The sequence below is a fragment of the Anomaloglossus baeobatrachus genome, chromosome 10 (assembly GCF_048569485.1).
Source record: "Anomaloglossus baeobatrachus isolate aAnoBae1 chromosome 10, aAnoBae1.hap1, whole genome shotgun sequence".
Lineage (NCBI taxonomy): Eukaryota > Metazoa > Chordata > Amphibia > Anura > Aromobatidae > Anomaloglossus > Anomaloglossus baeobatrachus.
Window position 1 is genome coordinate 212,977,627 of NC_134362.1, and position 25,055 is coordinate 213,002,681.

Consider the following 25,055-nt stretch of genomic DNA (forward strand, 5'->3'; position numbering starts at 1 on the left):
CAGCTGTAGATCTCTGCAGATCATCCAGAGGGATCATGGGCCTCTTGGCTGCATCTCTGATCAGTCTTCTCCTTGTGTGAGATGATAGTTTGGATGGACGGCCGGGTCTTGGTAGATTTGCAGTGGTATGATTCTCCTTCCATTTCAATATGATAGATTGCACAGGGCTTCTTGGAATGTTTAAAGTTGTGGAAATCCTTTTGTAACCAAATCCGGCTTTAAACGTCTCCACAACAGTATCACGGACCTGCCTGTTGTGTTCCTTGGTCTTCATGATGCTCTCTGCGCTTTACACAGAACATGAGACTATCACAGAGCAGGGGCATTATACGGAGACTTGATTACACACAGGGGCTTATATTTATGATCATCAGTCATTTAGGACAACATTGGATCATTCACAGACCCTCAATCACCTTCTGGAGGGAGTTTCTGCACTGAGAGTAAAGGGGATGAATAATATTGCACGCCCCAATTTTCAGTTATTTATTTTTTATAAAAGTGTAAAATAAGCAATAAATTTCCTTCCTCTTCACAATTGTGTCACTTGTTGTAGATTCTTCACCAGAACATTAACATTTTATCTTTATGTTTGAAGCCGGAAATGTGGGGAAAGGTTGAAAATTCAAGGGGCCGAATACTTTCGCAAGGCACTGTACATAGTATCATTTTTATAATTCATCCCCTTTCGGAGACTTAGTGTCCAATTTTACAATCCAAAAGGCCTCTCTTAGTAAAACTGTTTTCCTCCAATCTCCCCCATGTATGGGATGTTTAACCCTTTCTATACCACAGAAGGAAAAAACAGTTAATTCCGCGCCATGCATCTGTATACAATGCCTCGTGCACCTGAATAGGAGGCATGTTTGTTCCCAATATTTGTAACAGGCTCTGCAATTCTCCTTTTTAATTTTCGGACTGTGCAACCAATATATTTACTTTTACAAATAGTGCATGAGAAAGAAAAACCTAAATAAGGAGCGGCTTGAAAACTCGTGTCTTGAAAAGGTAAGAGTTAAAAAAAAAGACTTTTTTGCCATTGGCTGAGGAGCCGGACTTCAAACTTACAGCCTTGTGTCAAGACAAGAGCTGCAGCCAGTGACCGGAGCCAGCGACAGCGAGGAGCCACAGTGTCAAGACAAGCACTGCAGCCAGTGACCGGAGCCAGCGACAGCGAGGAGCCGCAGTGTCAAGACAAGAGCTGCAGCCAGTGACCGGAGCCAGCGACAGCGAGGAGCCGCAGTGTCAAGACAAGCACTGCAGCCAGTGACCGGAGCCAGCGACAGCGAGGAGCCGCAGTGTCAAGACAAGAACTGCAGCCAGTGACCGGAGCCAGCGACAGCGAGGAGCCGCAGTGTCAAGACAAGAGCTGCAGCCAGTGACCGGAGCCAGCGACAGCGAGGAGCCGCAGTGTCAAGACAAGAGCTGCAGCCAGTGACCGGAGCCAGCGACAGCGAGGAGCCGCAGTGTCAAGACAAGAGCTGCAGCCAGTGACCGGAGCCAGCGACAGCGAGGAGCCGCAGTGTCAAGACAAGCACTGCAGCCAGTGACCGGAGCCAGCGACAGCGAGGAGCCGCAGTGTCAAGACAAGAACTGCAGCCAGTGACCGGAGCCAGCGACAGCGAGGAGCCGCAGTGTCAAGACAAGAGCTGCAGCCAGTGACCGGAGCCAGCGACAGTGAGGAGCCGCAGTGTCAAGACAAGCACTGCAGCCAGTGACCGGAGCCAGCGACAGCGAGGAGCCGCAGTGTCAAGACAAGAACTGCAGCCAGTGACCGGAGCCAGCGACAGCGAGGAGCCGCAGTGTCAAGACAAGAGCTGCAGCCAGTGACCGGAGCCAGCGACAGCGAGGAGCCGCAGTGTCAAGACAAGAGCTGCAGCCAGTGACCGGAGCCAGCGACAGCGAGGAGCCGCAGTGTCAAGACAAGAGCTGCAGCCAGTGACCAGAGCCAGCAACAGCGAGGAGCCGCAGTGTCAAGACAAGAGCTGCAGCCAGTGACCGGAGCCAGCGACAGCGAGGAGCCGCAGTGTCAAGACAAGAGCTGCAGCCAGTGACCGGAGCCAGTGACAGCGAGGAGCCGCAGTGTTAAGACAAGAGCTGCAGCCGGTGACCGAAGCCAGTGACAGCGAGGACCGCAGTGTCAAGACAAGAGCTGCAGCCGGTGACCGGAGCCAGCGACAGCGAGGAGCCGCAGTGTCAAGACAAGAGCTGCAGCCAGTGACCGGAACCAGCGACAGCGAGGAGCCGCAGTGTCAAGCAGCGGTATCCAGCGGTCATAGAGCAGAGACACTGCATAGCGCTGGATACCGCTGCCTGACACTGCGGCTCCTTGCTGTCGCTGGCTCCTGACGCAGGCTGCAGCTATTGTCTTGACACAATCTTAAATATTCTTGCTGACCTTGGTCTCTTTGCATAAGACGCTGCTCTATGCTGTGCTAATATTGTAACAGTGTGTCCCTCCCCCGCCTGTGCTCATGGTGTAAAGGTCCAGTCACACTAAGCAACTTACCAGCGATCCCAACAACGATAGGGATCGCTGGTAAGTTGCTAGGAGGTTGCTGGTGAGATGTCACACTTTGACGCTCCAGCGATCCCACCAGCAACCTGACCTGGCAGGGATCGCTGGAGCGTCACTACACGAGTTGCTGGTGAGCTCACCAGCAACCAGTGACCAGCCATACGTGCAGAGAGCAGGGAGCAGCGCACACTGTGCGCTGCTCCCTGCTCTCCTAGTACAGCACACATCGGGTTAATTACTCGATGTGTGCTGCAGCTACATGTGCACAGAGCAGGGAGCAGCGCACAATGCTTAGCGCTGGCTCCCTGCTCTCCTGGCTACAGCACACATCGGGTTAATTAACCCGATGTGTCCTGCAGCTACACGTGCACAGAGCAGGAGCCGGCACTGACAGTGAGAGCGGCTGAGGCTGGTATCAAAGGTAAATATCGGGTAACCAAGGACAGGGCTTCTTGGTTACCCGATGTTTACATTGGTTACCAGCCTCAGCAGAAGCCGGCTCCTGCTGCCTGCACATTTAGTTGTTGCTGTCTCGCTGTCACACACAGCGATCTGTGCTTCACAGCGGGACAGCAACAACTAAAAAATGGCCCAGGACATTCAGCAACAACCAACGACCTCACAGCAGGGGCCAGGTTGTTGCTGGATGTCACACACAGCAACATCGCTAGCAACGTCACAAAAGTTGTTCGTTACCAGCGATGTTGCTAGCGATGTTGCTTAGTGTGACGGGGCCTTAAGAGTCTGTCTCTCCTTGACTGTCCTGTATGTACTACTGGTGGGGGATTGTTTGTTCTTCTCAGCATGGGACTTCTCCAGTCAGCAACTTGGTAAAGAGAACAGAGCCAGGAGTCTAAAGTCCATTCATGTATCAAATGCCATCAAATGTCCGGGCGGAGTTGGGCCCACCTTAGGGGCTGATCCCAGGAGAGAAGAACAATGAGACCCATGTTAGGTTAGTTAGTTGGATCTCGGCTGGAGAAAGGCGAGGATCTGTGCTGAGGGCAGGTCCTTGTGCCTGTGTATGGACTATGAGACAATGAAGATCAGCTGCTACGTGTGATTGTGTTGTCTCCGCCACGCTATCGGATTTAAGGAACACATCTAAGGACTGTTGTTGCATTTTCCTTGGCATCGGATTGCTGTGTGGCGCCCCAGAGCCGTTTTCCTTGTGTGGACTCCTTGTGGACTCTAAAGAACCATTTGGATATCGGATGGTTTATGTTCCCTGCCTCATTAAATCTTCTTGGATTGTTCCTTGGCCTGGCGTCCCTTACTGCTCTGTCGCATACCCCATCACAAACTGGTGGCAGCAGCGGGATCAGAGCAGAAAGAATGGAGGACAACGGCCCATTAACATCTGGAATCAGAACCTCTGAGTACAAGAACTGGACTATGTCGAACCTCAAAACAAAGGCCCATGAATTAGGAGTTGGCTACAAAGGACTCTCCAAGGAGCAACTAATTGAGGCTTTGGAAAACGCTTGCTTGCAAGATGGCACCGAGGAAGGATTTCCACAGCAAGGGGAGGAAAGACGGGAGCTGGAGGTAAATACCCAAAAAAGTCAATGGGTTGTGTGGTATGAAGAGGAGATGGCACTGCTTGGAGATGAGGCCACCATAGAATATAAGAGGGAGGCTATTCGCGGAGCTAAGGAGAGGACATTGATGGAGAGGAGATTTGCTGTGGAAGCAGCTAGAGGCTCCAGACAAACTGTAACCACAGCACCCACTATGAGGGAATTCTCCAGAGTGTCCCGCAAGGACTTTAAGTCATTTAATGAAGCTGCAGGTGACATTGAGGGCTTCTTCCAGGACTTTGAGCACCAGTGCCGATTAATGGAAGTCCCAGAAAGAGAGAGAGTCAGACACCTGGTGGGCCTCTTGGAGGGTGGAGCTGCCGACGCCTATAGAGCTATGGACCCTGAGTGGAATTGTGAGTATGGGGAGATAAAACCGACCATTCTAGAACATTATGCCGTGACCCCAGATACTTATAGGACTCAGTTCCGTATGTTAGCCTGTGATGGGGAATTGTCTTTCAAAATGTATGTCCACAGACTGAAACAAGTATGCCATCGCTGGCTGGAGGGAGAGGGGGCCTTAACTTGGGAGACCTTCCTCCAGGCCATCCTGAAAGAGCAGTTCTATGCCAGGTGCCCTGCGGAAATCAGAGAATGGGTGCGTGAGAGGAGACCAGAGACAGTGGAACAAGCTGCCGCTGTAGCTGATGAGGTGCTCACTATCAAACCTCAGTGGAAGAAGCTGCTAGTGGAGGGAGAAAAAATGACCAGCTCCCCAACACCAGAGGTTCCATGTCCTTCAGTGCCCAATGTTCCTCAACCTCCTAGAGCACCACCTCATGTGGATACCCATGTGTATGTGCCTCCGGTTGTTTCTACCATGTTTTCTGGAATGCGACGAGGAGAGAAAGTAGAAGAGCGAAGATGTTATAGCTGTGGGCATCCCGGGCATCTGCGGGCCACATGCCCAACTATCCCGTGGAGTCATCCTCCAAATAGACAACCACCTCCAGCACCTGCACCTCCCTATCAGTCACCAAGGTCTCCTACCTACTTCTCCAGAAGGCAAACTGGAAGGAGTGAGACGCAGCGCAGATGTTATCGATGTGGGCAGCCTGGTCATCGGCAAGCTCACTGTCCAGGTGTTCAGAGGCAGAACAGCTGCAGACCACCTTTGCCTGTCCATTATCTACAGACATCTTCAGCAGGAGAAGAGCTGGATTCAGGCCCTGATGATTTGCCAAGTGACTCTGATATGTTGACTTCCCTACCAGGAGTCTATGGGGTGCGAGCCACAGCCGCCTGTTCTTATGATCTTCGGCATAAACATCTACAGGAGGTCGTGCTGGATGGCCAAAAAGTTGTTGGCTTTCGTGACACTGGGGCTTTTCTCACCATCGCAGATCCCCGAGTAATTCAACCAGAAGCAATTCAAAAGGGACCAGGAATTGCCATTGAATTGGCTGGAGGTACTCAAAGATATATTCCAAGAGCGAGTGTGACCCTGGATTATGGCTTTGGAGCAAAACAATGCATAATCGGTGTGATGAGCGGCCTTCCTGCAGACATTCTCCTAGGCAGTGATGTGGGAGATATACAATGCCGATTTGTGGGTGCAGGAAGCAGAGTTTAAGTGAAGGAGGATATAAACTGGACCCGAACATTCAACCCTACATCTTCACCATACACTAAAGAACCTGGAGCCAACACCCAAAATGCAGACGGATTGTCCAGACAGGAGGAGCCCTGAGTCAGGTCCACCATGTTTACGTGTACTTGACAAGTGACCTGTTGAGGTCACTAGTCCGTACAAAAATTGAGAGGGGAAGGGGTTGTAACAGCGTGTCCTTCCCCCGCCTGTGCTCATGGTGTAAGTCAGAGTCTGTGTCTCCTTGACTGTCCTGTATGTACTACTGATGGGGGATTGTTTGTTCTTCTCAGCATGGGACTTCTCCAGTCAGCAACTTGGTAAACAGAACAGAGCCAGGAGTCTAAAGTCCATTCATGTATCAAATGTCATCAAATGTCCAGGCGGAGTTGGGCCCACCTTAGGGGCTGATCCCAGGAGAGAAGAACAATGAGACCCATGTTAGGTTAGTTAGTTGGATCTCGGCTGGAGAAAGGCGAGGATCTGTGCTGAGGGCAGGTCCTTGTGAATGTGTATGGACTATGGGACATTGAAGATCATCTGCTACGTGGCATTGTGTTGTCTCCGCCACGCTATCGGATTTAAGGAACACATGTAAGGACTGTTGTTGCATTTTCCTTGGCATCGGATTGCTGTGTGGCGTCCCCGGAGCTGTTTTCCTTGTGTGGACTCATTGTGGATTTGGATATTGGGTGTTTTATGCTCCCTGCCTCATTAAATCTTCTTGGATTGTTCATCGGTCTGGTGCCCCTCACTGCTCTGTCACACACCCCGTCACACACCCCGTCACACACCCCGTCACACACCCCGTCACACACCCCGTCACACACCCCGTCACACACCCCGTCACATACCCCGTCACACATATACATTGCTGCATATATTTGTTCCAGTATATACAATTTTGTGAGTTATTTGATGAAGGCCAGTACGAGGCCGAAACGTCACAGGTTCACAGTATACACCAGCCAGACATCTCCCCTCACCGTATACACCACCTCACCGTATACACCACCCAGACATCTCCCCTCACCGTATACACCACCCAGACATCTCCCCTCACCGTATACACCACCCAGACGTCTCCCCTCACCGTATACACCACCCAGACGTCTCCCCTCACAGTATACACCACCCAGACGTCTCCCCTCACCGTATACACCACGCAGACGTCTCCCCTCATCGTATACACCACCCAGACGTCTCCCCTCACAGTATACACCATCCAGACATCTCCCCTTACAGTATACACCACCCAGACTTCTCCCCTCACAGTATACACCACCCAGACGTCTCCCCTCACAGTATACACCACCCAGACGTCTCCCCTCACAGTATACACCACCCAGACGTCTCCCCTCACAGTATACACCACCCAGACGTCTCCCCTCACAGTATACACCACCCAGACGTCTCCCCTCACAGTATACACCACCCAGACGTCTCCCCTCACAGTATACACCACCCAGACGTCTCCCCTCACAGTATACACCACCCAGACGTCTCCCCTCACAGTATACACCACCCAGACGTCTCCCCTCACAGTATACACCACCCAGACGTCTCCCCTCACAGTATACACCACCCAGACGTCTCCCCTCACCGTCTACACCACCCAGACGTCTCCCCTCACCGTCTACACCACCCAGACGTCTCCCCTCACCGTCTACACCACCCAGACGTCTCCCCTCACCGTCTACACCACCCAGACGTCTCCCCTCACCGTATACACCACCCAGACGTCTCCCCTCACCGTATACACCACCCAGACGTCTCCCCTCACAGTATACACCACCCAGACGTCTCCCCTCACCGTATACACCACCCAGACGTCTCCCCTCACAGTATACACTGCGCAGATGTAACACATGTACCTTGTGATCCCCTCCACAGTAGCCTCGAAAGAGCACTGGTACGCCTGCATGCTGTGCGGGGTGAAGGATACGCTGGCATAACTGTGGCTGTGGCTCGGGATGCTCATTCGTGGCGGCTGGACTTCAAAGATTTCAGAAATTCGAACTACAGACTAGAAAAATGAAAGTCAAATATTAAGATCATCAATAGACTGTCCAATGACAACATCAGTGCTAAAGGGGGCAGCACAGCCCCCCTATCAGGGCCCTCCACCCCGATCATCCCCAGGGTCTCCCCATACACTGGTGACAGCAGCACAGCCCCCCTATCTGTGCCCTCCACCCCGATCATCCCCGGGGTCTCCCCATACACTGGTGACAGCAGCACAGCCCCCCTATCTGTGCCCTCCACCCCGATCATCCCCGGGGTCTCCCCATACACTGGTGACAGCAGCACAGCCCCCCTATCAGGGCCCCCCACCCCGATCATCCCCAGGGTCTCCCCATACACTGGTGACAGCAGCATGGCCCCCCTATCTGTGCCCTCCACCCCGACCATCCCCAGGGTCTCCCCATACACTGGTGACAGCAGCACAGCCCCCCTATCTGTGCCCTCCACCCCGACCATCCCCGGGGTCTCCCCATACACTGGTGACAGCAGCACGGCCCCCCTATCTGTGCCCTCCACTCCGACCATCCCCAGGGTCTCCCCATACACTGGTGACAGCAGCACAGCCCCCCTATCTGTGCCCTCCACTCCGATCATCGCAGCCGTCGGCCCTCGTACCTTGGCAGACAACGGTTTGACAGTCAGGGCCACGTCACAGGGGACTTTGCCGGAGTTGACCATCTTGAAGCGAGCCGTGGACGTTTGTCCCACGAGCACGTTCCAGAACAAGAATCGGTTCTCTTGGTGCAGATAGATCCCCCCACACTGGAGCGGAGGCAGATCCTGCAGGATCCGGGAATCCCGCACAATACGATGCTCTTCAAATATACTGGCAATGTCATCTGTGATGAATCCTGGAGGAAGCGGGATGTGGTGGTCACACGTGAGCGCGGCTCCGGGGGCTATGTACAGACACGTGGATGCAGCCTTACCTGGGGTGCACACCTCACTGAGGAGGCGGAAAGGAAGCCCGCTGGGGTGGTCGTCTGGGTGTCGGTCAGAAATATCCAAAGTCAACAGCTCCTCACTTTTCCCCATTTGATCAGCGACACACTCCACATTGATGATCTGCTGACCCCCAGGAGGAACGGTCCCCGTGCCAGGCACCATCACGAACATGCCCAGTGCAAAGCGCGCCTGCAAAGAAACCCACCACCGGCATAGGCATGTGTGCAGGCACTGAAAGACCCCCATACACGGCACATAGCTAACAGCCACCTCTGCGCCACTCTCCTCTGTCCTCCACTGTCCTCCCTCCTCCTCCAGGCTCCTCTGTCCTCCCTCCTCCTCTGTCCTCCACTGTCCTCCCTCCTCCTCCAGACTCCTCTGTCCTCCCTCCTCCTCTGTCCTCCCTCCTCCTCCAGACTCCTCTGTCCTCCCTCCTCCTCCAGACTCCTCTGTCCTCCCTCCTCCAGATTCCTCTGTCCTCCATCCTCCTTACTCCTCTGTCCTCACCTCCTCCAGACTCCTCTGTCCTCCGTCTTCCTCCAGACTCCTCTGTCCTCCCTCCTCCTCCAGACTCCTCTGTCCTCCCTCCTCCTCCAGACTCCTCTGTCCTCCCTCCTCCTCCAGACTCCTCTGTCCTCCCTCCTCCAGACTCCTCAGTTCTCTCTCCTCCTGCAGACTCCTCTGTCCTCCCTCCTCCAGACTCCTCTGTCCTCCCTCCTCCTCAAGACTCCTCTGTCCTCCCTCCTCCTCCAGACTCCTCTGTCCTCCCTCCTCCTCCAGACTCCTCTGTCCTCCCTCCTCCTCCAGACTCCTCTGTCCTCCCTCCTCCTCCAGACTCCTCTGTCCTCCCTCCTCCTCAAGACTCCTCTGTCCTCCCTCCTCCTCCAGACTCCTCTGTCCTCCCTCCTCCTCCAGACTCCTCTGTCCTCCCTCCTCCTCAAGACTCCTCTGTCCTCCCTCCTTCTCCAGACTCCTCTGTCCTCCCTCCTCCTCCAGACTCCTCTGTCCTCCCTCCTCCTCCAGACTCCTCTGTCCTCCCTCCTCCAGACTCCTCTGTCCTCCCTCCTCCAGACTCCTCTGTCCTCCGTCCTCCTCCAGACTCCTTTGTCCTCCCTCCTCCTCCAGACTCCTTTGTCCTCCCTCCTCCTCCAGACTCCTCTGTCCTCCCTCCTCCTCCAGACTCCTCTGTCCTCCCTCCTCCAGACTCCTCTGTCCTCCCTCCTCCTCCAGACTCCTCTGTCCTCCCTCCTCCTCCAGACTCCTCTGTCCTCCCTCCTCCTCCAGACTCCTCTGTCCTCCCTCCTCCAGACTCCTCTGTCCTCCCTCCTCCAGACTCCTCTGTCCTCCGTCCTCCTCCAGACTCCTTTGTCCTCCCTCCTCCAGATTCCTCTGTCCTCCCTCCTCCAGACTCCTCTGTCCTCCCTCCTCCAGACTCCTCTGTCCTCCCTCCTCCAGACTCCTCTGTCCTCCCTCCTCCAGATTCCTCTGTCCTCCCTCCTCCTCCAGATTCCTCTGTCCTCCCTCCTCCAGACTCCTCAGTTCTCTCTCCTCCTGCAAACGCCTCTGTCCTCCCTCCTCCAGACTCCTCTCTCCTCCTCCTGCAGACTCCTCAGTTCTCCCTCCTCCAGACTCCTCTCTCCTCCTCTGTTATCCCTCTTTCTCCCCACTCTTTTGTTCTCCGTCCTTCTCCTGCAGACTCTTCTGCCCACCTCTGCTTCTGTAGAATTGTATCTAATCTTTTCGGGGTCAGTATACAGTCCACTGAATATTGTATATGAGTATATACAGTTCGGTCCAGAAATCTTTGGCCAGTGACACAATTTTGGCGAGTTGGGCTCTGCATGCCACCACATTGGATCTGAAATGAAACCTCTACAACAGAATTCAAGTGCAGATTGTAACGTTTAATTTGAAGGTTTCAACAAAAATATCTGATAGAAATTGTAGGAATTGTCACATTTCTTTACAAACACTCCACATTTTAGGAGGTCAAAAGTAATTGGACAAATAAACCAAACCCAAACAAAATATTTTTATTTTCAATATTTTGTTGCGAATCCTTTGGAGGCAATCACTGCCTTAAGTCTGGAACCCATGGACATCACCAAACGCTGGGTTTCCTCCTTCTTAATGCTTTGCCAGGCCTTTACAGCCGCAGCCTTCAGGTCTTGCTTGTTTGTGGGTCTTTCCGTCTTAAGTCTGGATTTGAGCAAGTGAAATGCATGCTCAATTGGGTTAAGATCTGGTGATTGACTTGGCCATTGCAGAATGTTCCACTTTTTTGCACTCATGAACTCCTGGGTAGCTTTGGCTGTATGCTTGGGGTCATTGTCCATCTGTACTATGAAGCGCCGTCCGGTCAACTTTGCGGCATTTGGCTGAATCTGGGCTGAAAGTATATCCCGGTACACTTCAGAATTCATCCGGCTACTCTTGTCTGCTGTTATGTCATCAATAAACACAAGTGACCCAGTGCCATTGAAAGCCATGCATGCCCATGCCATCACGTTGCCTCCACCATGTTTTACAGAGGGTGTGGTGTGCCTTGGATCATGTGCCGTTCCCTTTCTTCTCCACACTTTTTTCTTCCCATCATTCTGGTACAGGTTGATCTTTGTCTCATCTGTCCATAGAATACTTTTCCAGAACTGAGCTGGCTTCATGAGGTGTTTTTCAGCAAATGTAACTCTGGCCTGTCTATTTTTGGAATTGATGAATGGTTTGCATCTAGATGTGAACCCTTTGTATTTACTTTCATGGAGTCTTCTCTTTACTGGTGACTTAGAGACAGATACACCTACTTCACTGAGAGTGTTCTGGACTTCAGTTGATGTTGTGAACGGGTTCTTCTTCACCAAAGAAAGTATGCGGCGATCATCCACCACTGTTGTCATCCGTGGACGCCCAGGCCTTTTTGAGTTCCCAAGCTCACCAGTCAATTCCTTTTTTCTCAGAATGTACCCGACTGTTGATTTTGCTACTCCAAGCATGTCTGCTATCTCTCTGATGGATTTTTTCTTTTTTTTCAGCCTCAGGATGTTCTGCTTCACCTCAATTGAGAGTTCCTTAGACCGCATGTTGTCTGGTCACAGCAACAGCTTCCAAATGCAAAACCACACACCTGTAATCAACCCCAGACCTTTTAACTACTTCATTGATTACAGGTTAACGAGGGAGACGCCTTCAGAGTTAATTGCAGCCCTTAGAGTCCCTTGTCCAATTACTTTTGGTCCCTTGAAAAAGAGGAGGCTATGCATTACAGAGCTATGATTCCTAAACCCTTTCTCCGATTTGGATGTGAAAACTCTCATATTGCAGCTGGGAGTGTGCACTTTCAGCCCATATTATATATGTAGAATTGTATTTCTGAACATGTTTTTGTAAACAGCTAAAATAACAAAACTTGTGTCACTGTCCAAATATTTCTGGACCTAACTGTATGTATACACACAGCCGGCCGATATCTCTGCTCTCTGATTACCTCTTTCTTTGACCCTCTTGTCCGGTCCTTGGCTTTTATGACAAGTGTCCATATACACATGTATGATGAGCAGGAGGCTGACGTACCTGCCCAGAAATACTGGCGTCTCTCAGCTGGGAATCCGCGCGTTTTGTTTTGCTCATCGAGACTGATCTACTGGATCCAGAACCCTCCCGGGAACGCGCTCTTTTGGTTCCATGAGCCGGCCTACAAAACACAGGGAGCTGGTGGTGTCATGGGCGGAGGTGGAGGACAATCCTTACAGTGTGAAGAAATGGAAACACTATCAGCGCTCCCACCCCATATACATCATACAGCCCGATGGGGTCAGGTCTGCTCCACCGCTGCGTCACATCTCCATCTATGATGGGTCTATTGACAATCCCACAGACGTGACACTGATGGTGACCGGAGAGCACAGCGGGGCACAGCTGGCACACCGGGGTCCCCTCCTGCCCGTACAGCGCACGTCTATCCCTGCCGGCAGATCTGTCCTCCATCCACATAGGCTGGAGGACCACGGTTCTGGAGCTCTCGGCTTCTGGAGCAGTTAATAGTCCTCTAATAGCGGATCACAGGCTTTACCCCATGGTCTCTGCTCCTCCAATGACATGGAGGAGAAATGCAATGTTCTGTGCCCGGCGCACATCGCTGACTATTATTGGGGTCCGGCCCTTCTTACCCCTTCTTGGTCGGCTGAATCACCACCTCGCGGATGATCTTGCTGAGGTTGTAACGAAACTCCAGCAGTCCACAGTTCTCCAGGGTGAAGGAGCACAACCTGCGGCTGCCCAACACCATGGCTCCAAAGTTAACGTCGGAGGACGGGGAGATGCGGTATTTGGCATAAGCGGAGGAAACAGAGATGCGGATGGGGATACTCGCTATCGTCTCCCCCGTGTCCGACAGGATGGGGTCAATCACCTGCAGGGAAGGCATACGGGATACTCGATGGGTGATATGCAGAAGAAAATCCCTCCCTGGATGGTCGAGGACTCGTGGGGCTTGTCTGGAGATGTAAGGAAGGGGCCGGTACCTACTGGACCCCCGACACCCACACTCAGGGAATACCTGGCACTTCAGGAGGGGTTTGTCCACAATTTGTACTTCCTTCTTGGTCTGGAACACGATCTGCACCTGGGTGGCTCGGTCACTGGGGCTCAACGTCCCCTTCTGTGGCAGGACCGAGAAGATGGAGCTGAGGTCAGGCTGTCCCGGGGCAGAGGCTTCCAGAGAGAAACTGGGGTAAAAAAAGAGATCTGGTGACAGGGTGAAAGAAGGAGATCTGGTGACAGGACGAAAGAAGGAGATCTGGTGACAGGGCGAAAGAAGGAGATCTGGTGACAGGGCGAAAGAAGGAGATCTGGTGACAGGGCGAAAGAAGGAGATCTGGTGACAGGGTGAATAATGGAGATCTGGTGACAGGGTGAAAGAAGGAGATCTGGTGACAGGGCGAAAGAAGGAGATCTGGTGACAGGGTGAATAATGGAGATCTGGTGACAGGGTGAATAATGGAGATCTGGTGACAGGGTGAAAGAAGGAGATCTGGTGACAGGGTGAAAGAAGGAGATCTGGTGACAGGACGAAAGAAGGAGATCTGGTGACAGGGCGAAAGAAGGAGATCTGGTGACAGGGCAAAAGAAGGAGATCTGGTGACAGGGCGAAAGAAGGAGATCTGGTGACAGGGTGAATAATGGAGATCTGGTGACAGGGTGAAAGAAGGAGATCTGGTGACAGGGCGAAAGAAGGAGATCTGGTGACAGGGCGAAAGAAGGAGATCTGGTGACAGGGCGAAAGAAGGAGATCTGGTGACAGGGTGAATAATGGAGATCTGGTGACAGGGTGAATAATGGAGATCTGGTGACAGGGTGAAAGAAGGAGATCTGGTGACAGGGCGAAAGAAGGAGATCTGGTGACAGGGCGAAAGAAGGAGATCTGGTGACAGGGCGAAAGAAGGAGATCTGGTGACAGGGCGAAAGAAGGAGATCTGGTGACAGGGTGAATAATGGAGATCTGGTGACAGGGCGAAAGAAGGAGATCTGGTGACAGGGTGAATAATGGAGATCTGGTGACAGGGTGAATAATGGAGATCTGGTGACAGGGTGAAAGAAGGAGATCTGGTGACAGGGCGAAAGAAGGAGATCTGGTGACAGGGTGAAAGAAGGAGATCTGGTGACAGGGTGAATAATGGAGATCTGGTGACAGGGTGAAAGAAGGAGATCTGGTGACAGGGCGAAAGAAGGAGATCTGGTGACAGGGTGAAAGAAGGAGATCTGGTGACAGGGTGAAAAATGGAGATCTGGTGACAGGGCGAAAGAAGGAGATCTGGTGACAGGGCGAAAGAAGGAGATCTGGTGACAGGGTGAAAGAAGGAGATCTGGTGACAGGGTGAAAGAAGGAGATCTGGTGACAGGGTGAAAGAAGGAGATCTGGTGAAAGAAGGAGATCTGGTGACAGGGCGAAAGAAGGAGATCTGGTGACAGGGCGAAAGAAGGAGATCTGGTGACAGGGCGAAAGAAGGAGATCTGGTAACAGGGCGAAAGAAGGAGATCTGGTGACAGGGCGAAAGAAGGAGATCTGGTGACAGGGTGAAAGAAGGAGATCTGGGACAGGGTGAAAGAAGGAGATCTGGTGACAGGGTGAAAGAAAGAGATCTGGTGACAGGGTGAAAGAAGGAGATCTGGTGACCGGGTGAATAAAGGAGATCTGGTGACAGGGTGAAAGAAGGAGATCTGGTGACAGTGTGAAAGAAGGAGATCTGGTGACAGGGTGAATAATGGAGATCTGGTGACAGGGTGAATAATGGAGATCTGGTGACAGGGTGAAAGAAGGAGATCTGGTGACAGGGCACATAATGGAGATCTTGCGACAGGGCAAAAAAGGGAGATCTGGTGACAGGGTGAAAGAAGGAGATCTGGTGACAGGGTGAAAGAAGGAGATCTGGTGACAGGGTGAAAGAAGGAGATCTGGTGACAGGGTGAAAGAAGGAGATCTGGTGACAGGGTAAATAATGGAGATCTGGTGACAGTGAGGAAAAAAAGGGAGATCTGGTGACAGGGTGAAAAAAGGGAGATCTGGTGACAGGGTGAAAAAAGGGAGATCTGGTGACAGGGCGAAAAAAAAATGGGAGATCTGGTCACAGGGCGAAAAAAAGGGAGATCTGGTGACAGGGTGAAAAAAAGGGAGATCTGGTGACAGGGTGAAAAAAAAGGGAGATCTGGTGACAGGGCGAAAAAAAAAATGGGAGATCTGGTCACAGGGCGAAAAAAAAGGGAGATCTGGTGACAGGGTGAAAAAAAGGGAGATCTGGTGACAGGGTGAAAAAGGAGATCTGGTGATGGAGAAAAAAAGGAGATCTGGTAACAGGGCAAAAACGGGTGAACCTGTCACCATGTCAGTCCCCACCAGCCCACACATCCGGACACTGCTCACCACATCATTACGTAGATGCTATTTATACAAGGCGTCAGGATCCACTGAAACGCGGAGATCGAGAGGGTCATCAGTGGAGGAGTACCAGTGAAGGATTATAAGAGAAGAAGTATCAGAGGAGGAGAATCAGCAAAGGCGTATCAAAGAAGGAGTATTAGAGAAGAAATACAAGCAGAGACGTATCAGAGCTATCAGCAGATGAGTATCAGTGGAGGAGTGTAAGAGAAAGAGTATCAGCGGAGGAATATCAGCAGAGGAGAATCAGAGGAGTATATGAGGAAGAGAATCAGAGAAGAAGTATCACAAAAACATTATCAGCGGAGGAATATCAGTGGAAGAATATTAGTGTAATAGTATCAGAGGAGGAAAATAAGAAAAGGTGTATTAGTGGAGGAGTATCAGAGGAGGAGTATCAGAGGAGGACTATCAGGAAGAGTATCAGAGGAGGAGAATCAGAGGAGGAAAATAAGAAAAGGTATATTAGTGGAGGAGTATCAGAGGAGGCATATCAGAAAGAGTATCAGAGGAGGAGTATCAGAGGAGGACTATCAGGAAGAGTATCAGAGGAGGAGTATCAGAGGAGGACTATCAGGAAGAGTATCAGAGCAGGAGTATCAGAGGAGGAAAATAAGCTAAGGTGTATCAGTGGAGGAGTTTCAGAGGAGGTGTATCAGGAAGAGTATCAGAGGAGGTGTATCAGGAAGAGTATCAGAGGAGGAGAATCAGAGGAGGAGAATCAGAGGAGGAAAATAAGCTAAGAGTAGAAACAGAATAAATTGTTCAGGTCACCAATATTGCAGTCCCGCAGTGGAGATCCAGCGCACGGATGGTTAGGAATACCAAGCAATAGTAATAAAGATGTATGAATCCAGCGCAGACTTATATTGAATAAAAAAGTTTTTTCTTTCTTTATTGGAATAATAGAATGAATAAAAAATCCAGGGACATGCAAAAGTAAATTCTAGCCCCAGAAAATAAGCTAAGGTGTATTAGTGGAGGAGTTTCAGAGGAGGTGTATCAGGAAGAGTATCAGAGGAGGAGAATCAGAGGAGGAGAATCAGAGGAGGAAAATAAGCCAAGGTGTATTAGTGGAGAAGTATCAGAGGAGGAGTATCAGAGGAAGAGAATCAGAGGAGGAGTACCAGAGGAGGAGTATCAGAGGAGTATTAGTGGAGGAGAATCAGAGGAGGAGAATCAGAGGGGGAGAATCAGCGGAGGAGAATCAGAGGAGGAGAATCAGAGAAGGAGAATCAGAGGAGGAGTATCAAAGGAGGAGTATCAAAGGAGGAGTATCAAAGGAGGAGTATCAGAGGAGGAGTGTTAGAGGAGGAGTATCAGAGGAGGAGTATCAGAGGAGGAGTGTCAGAGGAGGAGCATCAGAGGAGGAGCATTAGCGGAGGAGAATCAGAGGAGGAGTATCAGAGGAGGAGTATCAGAGGAGGAGTATCAGAGGAGGAGTATCAGAGGAGGCGTATCAGAGGAGGCGTATCAGAGGAGGCGTATCAGAGGAGGCGTATCAGAGGAGGCGTATCAGAGGAGGAGTATCAGAGGAGGCGTATCAGAGGAGGAGTATCAGAGGAGGCGTATCAGAGGAGGCGTATCAGAGGAGGAGTATCAGAGGAGGCGTATCAGAGGAGGAGTATCAGAGGAGGTGTATCAGAGGAGGAGTATCAGAGGAGGAGTATCAGAGGAGGAGTATCAGAGGAGGAGTATCAGAGGAGGAGTATCAGAGGAGGCGTATCACACTGCACTGGCACATAGCAGTGGCCTGTTACTTACCTGAAGCCGATCTCATACTTCCCCTTGTTTTTCAGAGACAGGGAATGTTTTGATTCTTCTAAAATCTTAACCACTCCGAAGTCCAGGCCTCCATCTGTTCCTGTGGAGATGACAGTGAGACCTGAGGAGTACGTGTGTGCGGAGGCAAACTTGAGTAGGACGTGTGTATGCGGAGGCAGACCTGAGGAGGACGTGTGTGCGGAGGCAGACCTGAGGAGGAAGTGTGTGTGTGGAGGAAGACCTGAGGAGGACGTGTGCGGAGGCAGACCTGAGGATGACGTGTGTGCGGAGGCAGACCTGAGGAGGAAGTGTGTGCTGAGGAAGATCTGAGGAGGACCTGTGCGGAGGCAGACCTGAGGAAGACATGTGCGGAGGCATACCTGAGGAGGACGTGTGCGGAGGCAGACCTGAGGAGGACGTGTGCGGAGGCAGACCTGAGGAAGACGTGTGCGGAGGCAGACCTGAGGAGGACGTGTATGCGGAGGCAGACCTGAGGAGGACGTGTATGCGGAGGCAGACCTGAGGAGGACGTGTGCGGAGGCGGACCTGAGGAGGACGTGTGCGGAGGCAGACCTGAGGACGTGTATGCGGAGGCAGACCTGAGGAGGACGTGTGCGGAGGCAGACCTGAGGAGGACGTGTGCGGAGGCAGACCTGAGGAGGACGTGTGTGTGTGGTTGGTTGATGTATGCACAATTGGTATCGGTGGGTCATGAGGTCTACCTTTAGGGAAGCTGATATCTAGAGCCACATCATAGGACTCGGCAAACACATGGATGTTCTCCAGCTGCACGATTCCCAGAATGTTTTCAACATCTGAAACCTGCAGAGAATGTGACAGAGTACATGAGGTGACAGCCGGCCTCCGCAGAACATGCGGCCATTACACCCCCAGGTACCTCCAGACGGATGAATTTCTTGATGTTGGTGGCTTTCCCTGCCTTAAAGTAAAGCTGTAAGCCAAACTCAGAGCGAGGGGCCACGATACCCTGGTCCTGAGACACAGAGAAGTCATCGCCAAGGTTCTCCAGACCCGTCACCCTCCAGGCGGCAGGTAAGAAGGTGCTATTCCTGAGGAACACTGTTTTGGTGTCCTTCCTGCGAACAAGTAGGGCATTAATGGGCCCTGCAGCATCAGAGATCATCCCTTCAGTACCATTAGTGTCTCCTGTGCTCAGAGGGCACCTGAGGGGCCATGGAGGCCCCGGAGTCACTTTACCCTCTGATCTACTCACCGGTGCAGCAGCATCTTCTCAAAGTGAACCTGCTTGCGGTCGAGGTCCAGCTCTGGGCGGACACCACGGCAGCACACGTGGAATATGACCGGCTCAGGATTGTCCTTGATGCAGCAGACGATATTATCGTCAAACACCCCGGGAGCGGTGGGATAAGCCCATACTGAGAGCTCCTGGGACAGAGGAGACACAAGGCGAGGTGTCTGCACACTGCGCTCAGCTCACACCTCAGGCTATTTAGCTACTTGTGTGTACAGTCCCTACAAACACACCTGCTTCTCGCCGGGCTTCAGGCTCATGGTCGGAGGGTCCAGGATGAAGGTTGCAGCTTTCATGTCATACTGGAAGCAGAATGTGATGTCAGAGTCCAGAGGAGACACATTGCAGATGGTCACTTTCTCCATGTTCTCTGGATATTGTCCGGCTTTATATCTACAAAGAGGAAACAGAGCACAAAATATTGCCTGCAAAACCTCGGCGCTGCAGACAGTCGCCATCACCCTCTACCATCCGACGTCACCACGGCACATGGTGACATCATGCGTTATCTGCAGGATCATTGTGGAGGGTATGTGCCTGGTGACATCAGAAGCCCTTCCTGTGAGGTCAACCCCGATGTACCGGTGACGGTTCCTCAGTGATCATGTGCCTGGTGACATCAGAAGCCCTTCCTGTGAGGCCAGCCCCGATGTACCAGTGACGGTTCCTCAGTGATCATGTGCCTGGTGACATCAGAAGCCCTTCCTGTGAGGCCAGCCCCGATGTACCAGTGACGGTTCCTCAGTGATCATGTGCCTGGTGACATCAGAAGCCCTTCCTGTGAGGCCAGCCCCGATGTACCAGTGACGGTTCCTCAGTGATCATGTGCCTGGTGACATCAGAAGCCCTTCCTGTGAGGCCAGCCCCGATGTACCAGTGACGGTTCCTCAGTGATCATGTGCCTGGTGACATCAGAAGCCCTTCCTGTGAGGCCAGCCCCGATGTACCGGTGACGGTTCCTCAGTGATCATGTGCCTGGTGACATCAGAAGCCCTTCCTGTGAGGCCAGCCCCGATGTACTGGTGATGGTTCCTCAGTGATCATGTGCCTGGTGGCATCAGAAGCCCTTCCTGTGAGGCCAGCCCCGATGTACCAGTGACGGTTCCTCAGTGATCATGTGCCTGGTGACATCAGAAGCCCTTCCTGTGAGGTCAGCCCCGATGTACCGGTGACGGTTCCCCAATGATCATGTGCCTGGTGACATCAGAAGCCCTTTCTGTGAGGTCAACCCTGATGTACCGGTGACGGTTCCTCAGTGATCATGTGACTGGTAACATCAGAAGCCCTTCCTGTGAGGTCATCCCAGATGTACTGGTGACAGTTCCTCAGTGATCATGTGCCTGGTGACATCAGAAGCCCTTCCTGTGAGGTCAGCCCCGATGTACCGGTGACTGTTCCTCAGTGATCATGTGCCTGGTGACATCAGAAGCCCTTCCTGTGAGGCCAACCCCGATGTACCGGTGACGGTTCCTCAGTGATCATGTGACTGGTGACATCAGAAGCCCTTCCTGTGAGGTCAGCCCCGATGTACTGGTGACGGTTCTTCAGTGATCATGTGCCTGGTGACATCAGAAGCCCTTCCTATGAGGTCAGCCCCGATGTACCGGTGACTGTTCCTCAGTGATCATGTGACTGGTGACATCAGAAGCCCTTCCTGTGAGGTCAGCCCCGATGTACCGGTGACGGTTCCTCAGTGATCAAGTGCCTGGTGACATCAGAAGCCCTTCCTGTGAGGCCAGCCCCGATGTACCGGTGACGGTTCCTCAGTGATCATGTGCCTGGTGACATCAGAAGCCCTTCCTGTGAGGTCAGCCCCGATGTAACGGTGACGGTTCCTCAGTGATCATGTGACTGGTGACATCAGAAGCCCTTCCTGTGAGATCAGCCCCGATGTAACGGTGACAGTTCCTCAGTGATCATGTGACTGGTGACATCAGAAGCCCTTCCTGTGAGGTCAGCCCCGATGTACCGGTGACGGTTCTTCAGTGATCATGTGACTGGTGACATCAGAAGCCCTTCCTGTGAGGTCAGCCCCGATGTACCGGTGACGGTTCCTCAGTGATCATGTGACTGGTGACATCAGAAGCCCTTCCTGTGAGGTCAGCCCTGATATAGCAGTGACGTTCCCCAGTGATCATGTGACTGTCACAATGGTCTCCCATCATTAGGAGACTTTGTGGCAGGTTTAGGGCCGGAGTCTCACTTATGCCTGGATTTTAAATGTTTTCCTTTCCTTTGGTGCAGCGAGGGTTAATATCAGTTTCTCTGCTAGAAGCTCTTGGATAATTCTCCTCATAAGCAGCCGGTTTGTGACCGCAACCATTCCCTATAAATAGTCACATGTACCATTACATGAGGTCGGTAATAGAGCACTCATTCAGAGACTAGCTACAGAGAAGAAAGGTGGCTCTGGTAGCTGCTGGAATCGTGCTGCCACCGCTAGAGTCGTGCTGCGCTAGAGTCGTGCTTCCACCGCTAGAGTCGTGCTGCCACCGCTAGAGCTGTGCTGCCACCGCTAGAGTCGTGCTTCCACCGCTAGAGTCGTGCTGCCACCGCTAGAGTCGTGCTGCCACCGCTAGAGCTGTGCTTCCCCCGATGGAGCCATGCTGCCCCCGCTAGAGCCGTGCTACTCCCGCTAGAGCTGTGCTGCCCCCGATGGAGCCATGCTTCTCCCGATGGAGCCATGCTGCCCCCGCTAGAGCCGTGTTGCTCCCGCTAGAGCCGTGCTGCCCCCGATGGAGCCATGCTGCCCCCGATGGAGCCATGCTGCCCCCGATGGAGCCGTGTTGCTCCCGCTAGAGCTGTGCTGCCCCCGATGGAGCCATGCTTCCCCCGATGGAGCCATGCTGCCCCCGCTAGAGCCGTGCTGCTCCCGCTAGAGCTGTGCTGCCCCCGATGGAGCCATGCTTCCCCCGATGGAGCCATGCTGCCCCCGCTAGAGCAGTGTTGCTCCCGCTAGAGCCGTGCTGCCCCCGATGGAGCCATGCTGCCCCCGCTAGAGCTGTGCTGGTGTGAAGTTGGTGTACATGGTTTTTGTTTGCACATCTGTCTACCTTTCCTCGTGTTTTATTAGTGCAATGGTGGGACCAGTGCTGTCACTGGCCATCTCACTAGTCAGGGTGAGTTTAGGGCAAGCGAAGCCCTAGGCACGTGATCGGCAATGAGGTGAGATACCCTGTATATTTCGTCATGTGCCGGCCATTTGTTGGTCCGTACGCATCTGTCATGCCGTGTGATCGGACATCCCCTAGTACGAGTGTAACTGATGACATGAAGCCCTTCCAGTGAGATCAGCCGATGGTTGTGCGGCCAATACAGTGATCGCGGCCAGCTCTGCCGTGTAGCTCCGGTATCTCCAGGATGTAAATGCTTTGCTGGATGTGCAGGTGGCGTCTATCGGGGGCACTGTGCGTCAGATCAGGAATTGTGCTGTTGGTAAAACTCTTGTGACAATTTAAAGGGGTTGTCCATAACTTGAACAGTGTCTACGTTTCTGTAGTTTCCCGGGTAGTAATTGGGAGCAGGACTCATGTGACGCAAACACAGGGATGCGGTGCCCACACCGGAGGAAGGTAAAGCTCTACTTGGGGCACTGCAGCAGTTATGAAGGTTCTTCAAGTTATGGACAACCCCTTTATCTATATATTTATAAGGGTTATGCGGGATTTAATTTTTACTATAGGCCGGCTGCTGATCATCAGATCCTGGACACCAGGCACCACCATGCTGGATCTGCGGGCCCCGCCGAGGCTGATCTAGAACATTCCCACCGCCTCGCTACAAGACATGGCAGCACTCGTCTACCCCGCAGACAGTCTAGTGACCGGCCGCCATCTGGTCACCTCCTGGACACGGCTGCACTCACTTGTCTCGGCTTTTCCCGCACAGCAGAGGTCCGAAATGGAAGGTGGCGGAGCCGAGGATGAACTTCTTGTGCACAATCTCCTCGCTCTGGATTTCCTTCTTACGATGTGGAAAGACGATCCTGCAATCAGAGATCCAGACTCGGCTCAGCCTGTCACAAGCAGAGTCATGGGACGACTGACAGCCTAAATCTAATGTGCACCCCTCATATGGCAGGGGCATTTTATGGGAGGTAGATGGCCCGGTGAGCAGTGCGGGGACGGGCAAGCCCAGATTCCTCCACTAATGCAGGAGTGTCCGCTGCTCCGCAGATGAAGCCCCCCACACCCAGTGCTCAGATGAGGCCCCCCCACACCCAGTGCTCAGATGAGGGCCCCCCACACCCAGTGCTCAGATGAGGCCCCCCCCATCCCCAGATGAGGCCCCCCACACCCAGAGCTCAGATGAGGACCCTCCCCCACACCCAGTGCTCAGATGAGGCCCCCCCACCCCCAGATGAGGCCCCCCACACCCAGAGCTCAGATGAGGACCCCCCCCCCACACCCAGTGCTCAGATGAGGCCCCCCACACCCAGTGCTCAGATGAGACCCCCCACACCCAGTGCTCAGATGAGGCCCCCCCACACCCAGTGCTCAGATGAGGCCCCCCACACCCAGTGCTCAGATGAGGCCCCCCCACACCCAGTGCTCAGATGAGGCCCCCCACACCCAGTGCTCAGATGAGGCCCCCCCACACCCAGTGCTCAGATGAGGCCCCCCCACACCCAGTGCTCAGATGAGACCCCCCACACCCAGTGCTCAGATGAGACCCCCCACACCCAGTGCTCAGATGAGGCCCCCCCACACCCAGTACTCAGATGAGGCCCCCCCCACACCCAGTGCTCAGATGAGGCCCCCCACACCCAGTGCTCAGATGAGACCCCCCACACCCAGTGCTCAGATGAGACCCCCCACACCCAGTGCTCAGATGAGACCCCCCACACCCAGTGCTCAGATGAGGCCCCCCCACACCCAGTGCTCAGATGAGGCCCCCCACACCCAGTGCTCAGATGAGGCCCCCCACACCCAGTGCTCAGATGAGGCCCCCCACACCCAGTGCTCAGATGAGACCCCCCACACCCAGTGCTCAGATGAGGCCCCCCACACCCAGTGCTCAGATGAGGCCCCCCACACCCAGTGCTCAGATGAGGCCCCCCACACCCAGTGCTCAGATGAGGCCCCCCACACCCAGTGCTCAGATGAGGCCCCCCACACCCAGTGCTCAGATGAGGCCCCCCCTGTGGAAGCAGGGACACTGCCCGCCGATCTCTGGCCGTGCCACTGTATGCCATTATGGTATTATTGGGGCACTTTACGGCAGAAGCTGAGATGGCGGCATTACTGGAAGGTCCGGCTCTGGGTGACACCGCAGCAGTGATGAAGCTCTTACTTTGGGTCCTTACTGATGGTGGGGAAGGCGCACACCCCGCGGCAGTACAGCTGGTATCTACGATGGGTCCCAACCAGCTCAAAGTTCAGGGTCAGATCGAAATTGCCAGTATGGTTTGATTGGAAGTGAATACGTAGTGGCACTTCTCCACCGGCCGGTACCACCCAGCGGAATATCCCGAGCCTGCAGACACAAAAGCCATGAGAAGGGGCAGCTAAGCGCCATCGGCTGACCCCTGTCCGGACAACATTCTCACCGCGGAAGCTTCTGGGGCAGGGCTTCTCCTGTGACGCTGCTGCGGTCCATGTCTGAGAGCGGTGTCCTGGCGCCAGGTGGTGGAGAGCGGCTCTCCAGGTTCTGCTGCGTCTTGCGCAGGGAGGAGGAGCGGCGCTTCTCCTTCTGGCTCTCGCGGCCGGAGTCTGCAGCTTTCTCCTTCTTGCTCCGGCTTTTGGTGGGGGTCACTTGTTCCTCCTGAAATGACAGACAACCGCCACCCCCTGATCAGATAAACACACAACTAGCAGACGCCTCACTAACACCGGGGACAGGTTCCTCAGACCCGGGCCATGAAATAATAGTCAGCAGCCGTTCCCGGAGCTGAGCGTTGTGGAGACATCCCTGCATATGGAGGACGCTCTCACACAAAGCAGGGGTGGTCATCTGTAGCTACAGCCCTCTATAGCCCGTCAGCCCCATCCAGCCGCAGCTTCTGAGGGCTGCAGACTCCTGGACAGCTCTAATCTCTGCCCGGCCCTCTGTACTGACAATATGGCGGCCTCTTACTTTCAGTGTCGGCACAGTAGACACAGCCTCTGGTTCAGGCTCCGGATCCTTCTGAACTTCAGGAATCACATTGGGGTCATCAGGAGAAGCTGCGATGAAGGAGAAGTGGCCGAGCGTCTCAGGGTCAGCAGACATAGTCCTCCTTTCAGGGAAGGTGATGACTGAGAAGAGGTAAGGTGGTGGAACGGGAGGACCGGACGGACCGAGGCCAAGGCCTTCCAGCACCTGTCAGGAACAGTGTGGTCAGAGGCTTGGTGAAGCCACAGGGTACAGAGGGACATGTGGGAATATGGGCAGATCACACAGCACATGGCCAGCGGTGGTCATCACATGGCCAGCGGTGGTCATCACATGGC

The 25,055-nt window shown here is 53.4% G+C and overlaps 1 protein-coding gene across 1 annotated transcript in view; it reads right to left on the minus strand.

Moving 5' to 3' along the window:
* Positions 1–25,055, minus strand: part of HYDIN (HYDIN axonemal central pair apparatus protein) — a 211,862-nt gene that overhangs the window by 62,316 nt on the left and 124,491 nt on the right. The window contains exons 48-62 of the mRNA XM_075325454.1: positions 24,700–24,924; positions 24,173–24,387; positions 23,917–24,099; positions 22,490–22,609; positions 18,858–19,017; positions 18,586–18,758; positions 18,250–18,448; positions 18,074–18,173; positions 17,352–17,451; positions 13,212–13,380; positions 12,823–13,064; positions 12,227–12,347; positions 8,644–8,848; positions 8,330–8,565; positions 7,564–7,715 (exon numbers count right to left, since the gene is read on the minus strand). Of these exons, the coding sequence (XP_075181569.1) occupies positions 7,564–7,715; positions 8,330–8,565; positions 8,644–8,848; positions 12,227–12,347; positions 12,823–13,064; positions 13,212–13,380; positions 17,352–17,451; positions 18,074–18,173; positions 18,250–18,448; positions 18,586–18,758; positions 18,858–19,017; positions 22,490–22,609; positions 23,917–24,099; positions 24,173–24,387; positions 24,700–24,924 (2,600 nt within the window). The remainder of the gene's footprint in view (positions 1–7,563; positions 7,716–8,329; positions 8,566–8,643; positions 8,849–12,226; positions 12,348–12,822; positions 13,065–13,211; positions 13,381–17,351; positions 17,452–18,073; positions 18,174–18,249; positions 18,449–18,585; positions 18,759–18,857; positions 19,018–22,489; positions 22,610–23,916; positions 24,100–24,172; positions 24,388–24,699; positions 24,925–25,055) is intronic.